Below are 3,808 nucleotides of genomic sequence, written 5' to 3' on the forward strand. Positions count from 1 at the left end.
TCCGTGTGCAAAATTGCATGCAAATCAGTTGAGTCTTTCCGCGTATTAATTTAATTACCCTTTTATAATAGGTGGCAACTCTTTAAATAGTAGCCTCTTTTCCAACGTAGGTCATAGGCTATCTCTGTGCAAAATTTTATGCAAATCCGTTCAGTCGTTTCCACGTATTAATTTAATTAAACTTTTTAACAGGTGGCAACTCTTAACAAAGTAGCCTATTTTTCAACCTAGATGATTGGCTATCCGTGCGAAAAATTTCATGCAAATCCGTGCAGTCGTTTCCGCGTAATAATTTAATTAAACTTTGTTAACAGGTGGAAACTCTTAAGAAAGTAGCCTATTTTCCAATCTAGGTCATAAGCTATCTGTCTGCAAATTTTCATGCAAATCCGTGCAGTCGTTCCCGCATATTAAATAAATTAACTCTTTTAACAGGTGGCAACTCTTAAAAAAAACAGCCTATTAACCAATCTGGTCCATAAGCTATCTGCGTACAAAATTTCATGCAAATCCGTTCAGTCGTTTCCGTGTGATGATTTCCCAAACATACAAACTTTCTCATTTATAATATTAGTAAGATATTTTTTAAGTACTATCTGGGGCCTATTTCATAAAAGTGACAGGTGTGAAAATTGTTGACTTTTGTCGAATTGTCGGCGAATTTTTTCCTGTTTCATAGACGCCTGTAGGCAACTGTGACAATTTTTGGAAAGCGACAGTGACGATATTGGAATATTGGCGACAATTGTCACTCTGACAAAATTGTCACGACAACAGCGACAAAACTAAAAGCTCAGTTAGTCTACACTTAACTTAATTTAACTTACCGTAAGAAATTATCAATGATTACTCAACACGTCAACTTAAGCCAGAAGCGGAAATATTTTGTTTTTGTATTTTCTCTTTTAGCTCTTTGACAGTTTGCCGTCTAACATGGCACATCAAAAAAATTCATGCAAAAAATATGTTTGCGCACATTTAATTTTGAGAAATACAAAAACAAAAATCTGGAAAGCCTGATTCTCTCACCGCTATCAATTTCCGTAAGGCCGTAACTTAAGAATCGAAAATCTACAAGTTCTTAAGTTGCTTACGTTAAGTTAAGTTTTAACTAACCGCCAATACAGTTTTTCATACAACAGGTTGGCTAAAATATTAAGTTACGGAAATTAAGTCTAGACTAACTGAGCTTTAAATAGCTTCGTCAGTAAGTTATCACAGGAGAATTTTGTACGCATTTCAATACTTTTCAATGATTTGTAAAAACTAAAATAATGCAAAAACAGTTATTATACATATATGAATTAGATACAAATTTCATATGACTGGCGGCAATTTTGTCAACGACAATTTTAAAACCCGACAACGACATTTTTGTCACTTCTTAATGGAATTTTTCATGGAACTGAAACCGGGTTCCACTATATGAAATAGGCCCCTGAACTGTTAACAAATTACCTAATGTTTCAGTCAGATTATAGCAGTTAAAAAAGCAAATAATTTTTTGGCAAAAATAAAAGGCTTTGCAAATAACATGTTTTATATCCCATTATTTTAGTATAATAATGTGCAAATTTGAAGAAGCGCCACTTTACCGAATATCTAACTTGTGAACATTTATTATTTCTTTCGGTAATGTAATGTATATTTATAAATACTGTAAAAGACCTACATATATGCACACATTTAAAGTGAACATAAAGGTTATTAAAAAAAAATTACGTCAATTGAAATGAGATGTAGGTAGAAATTGCATAAACATTGTGGAGCGTAAAAAATGAAGAAACGATGAAAGCAGCGCAAGCAGTTTTACCAACAAAATCCAGGACATAAAATGCAAAGAAAAGTATTGACGTTGGAATCGTCTTCATACAGCGCACCGAAGGGAAGTGAAAAGAATGAGGCAGTCATCAAGCTTCTGCCATCTGCGACTTATGTCTTTGATAACCTTTGGATTGGTACTTGGCTCGCAAGTTCACCTACTGTGTGAGTATTTCTCTAAATCATAAGTATTTGGGGTAAGAAAATATATATATGCGTAGATATGTACATATGCATGGCCGTAGCCTGAGTCATATATATATATATATATATATATATATATATATAGATACATATATATATGTATGTATATAAAAAAGGGATGTGCCGTATATCCGGTAAATATCCGGAATCCGGCTTATCCGGACGTTTTTCTGTTATCCGACTATCCGGCCCGATGGTTCGCAGAGATACCTCATTGCCAGTTTAAACAAATTTGGAAAATGGAAATTAAAGTAGACTAGTTTAATATAAGCATTATAGACTTTTAGAAGTCAATTTTTGAAATTATAAGCTAAGACTTTAAGGGGATTGAAATTTTATTGATAATAATGAACATTTTACTTCGAAAAAAAGCAAAGCGCCTCAAAAATAATCAAAATTTTGATTATTTTGTAAATTGTTACTTAATATGAATTCAAATTCATGTATCAGCACTTATTACCTAAAAAGCGTAATTTTTTATATTTTTTACTTACTAAACTGCGTAAGTTAGCTACATTTTTGGAATTTCGTTTTACTATAAAACCTTCAGAATAAGGAAAATGTGGTCGCTGACTTTCTTATGAAGATCAAATTCTGGTTATGAGAAGGCTAAGTTTCGTTACAAGAGTTGTACACTTTTTCTTACCCATATGAGAGTATTATTCTTTTTATGAAAACAAATATCTTTGTATGAAGCTTTAATTCTTTTCATGAGTGTTAAACTCTTTATTACTCTCCTTATGAGTACTAAAGATTTCATATGAGACATTTAACCCCTGTTACGAAATTATAAATCTCACAATGAAAATGGAGCCTTGTTTTTGAGTGTTTCATACTCCATTTCACATTTGTCATTCGGTAGTGTGCGCGTATATCGAAAGAGCTAGCATGCAAATAATATTGTTTGTATTAATTAAGAATTAATACTTTGCAGTAAGGTAAAGATATATTTAGATGTTATTCCGAAGTTTTGCAGGGAATTAACTATATAATTTTTCAGAATGTCATCTAAAATTGTGCAAACTATTGAACATGGGGAAATATGCCTTACCGCTGTGCTTACAATTGGGAGAATGTGGGAACTCTATATTGTCCAAATACTAAAAAAGTCTCCTCAATTCAAAAATTGCTGAGAGATGCGAATTCAAAGCCAGAGGCAAATTGGACTACCCAGCCTTGCACCAAAAAAAGGGAGAATTTTAGAAGCTGCTGAAGAGGACTTACATGCCATGGTGCTATTATATAATCAACAGAAATTTCTGCATCGTGACCTTCATTCGAGTCGTTCTGAATAGGATTAAAGCTGTTATATTCTGGACGAATAGATTTTTGATGTACATTATCTATTATTTTTAGAATATTGTTTAAAATTCGCAGTAACTCTTTTATTGGCTGCAACACTCTTGGACGTGTTATATTTTAGTTTAAGATAAATCTTCTGAATTTTCCCTCGCAAATTAGTGGATCTTTTAACTTTTTTCCAATTAAACTTATCTATTTTGACATATTAACACTAAAACAAGGTATGTTGGCTGACAGAATGTTTTTCTTGATATAAGTGAACCTCTGTTGTAGTTTTAATGAGAGCAATGATTCTATTGTACTCGTAACAGTTTTCTTATACGTGTTTTACCATTCTACGTCTCATAAGGGCATATTTATAAGTGCTTTTATACTTTACATATTACAAGAGTTTTCTTATAAGTATCATAACAATTAACTACTCATATGGGCATTTTTTTTAGGAGTATAACTCAGAGTTGAAGTTTTATAAAAAAAGGTT

The 3,808-nt window shown here is 32.2% G+C and overlaps 1 protein-coding gene across 1 annotated transcript; it reads left to right on the forward strand.

The window, feature by feature from the left end:
• Positions 1 to 1,386: 1,386 nt before the first annotated feature.
• On the forward strand, positions 1,387 to 1,986 carry LOC118757142 (the record flags this gene model as incomplete). The annotated part of the gene is given in 1 exon segment (XM_036491880.1): positions 1,387 to 1,986. A coding segment is annotated over 1 exon segment (88 nt), but the record flags the coding sequence as incomplete, so codon positions are not given.
• Positions 1,987 to 3,808: the final 1,822 nt, after the last annotated feature.

This window comes from Rhagoletis pomonella, unplaced genomic scaffold (assembly GCF_013731165.1).
Source record: "Rhagoletis pomonella isolate Grant_MI unplaced genomic scaffold, Rhpom_1.0 Rhpom_scaffold_14788, whole genome shotgun sequence".
Lineage (NCBI taxonomy): Eukaryota > Metazoa > Arthropoda > Insecta > Diptera > Tephritidae > Rhagoletis > Rhagoletis pomonella.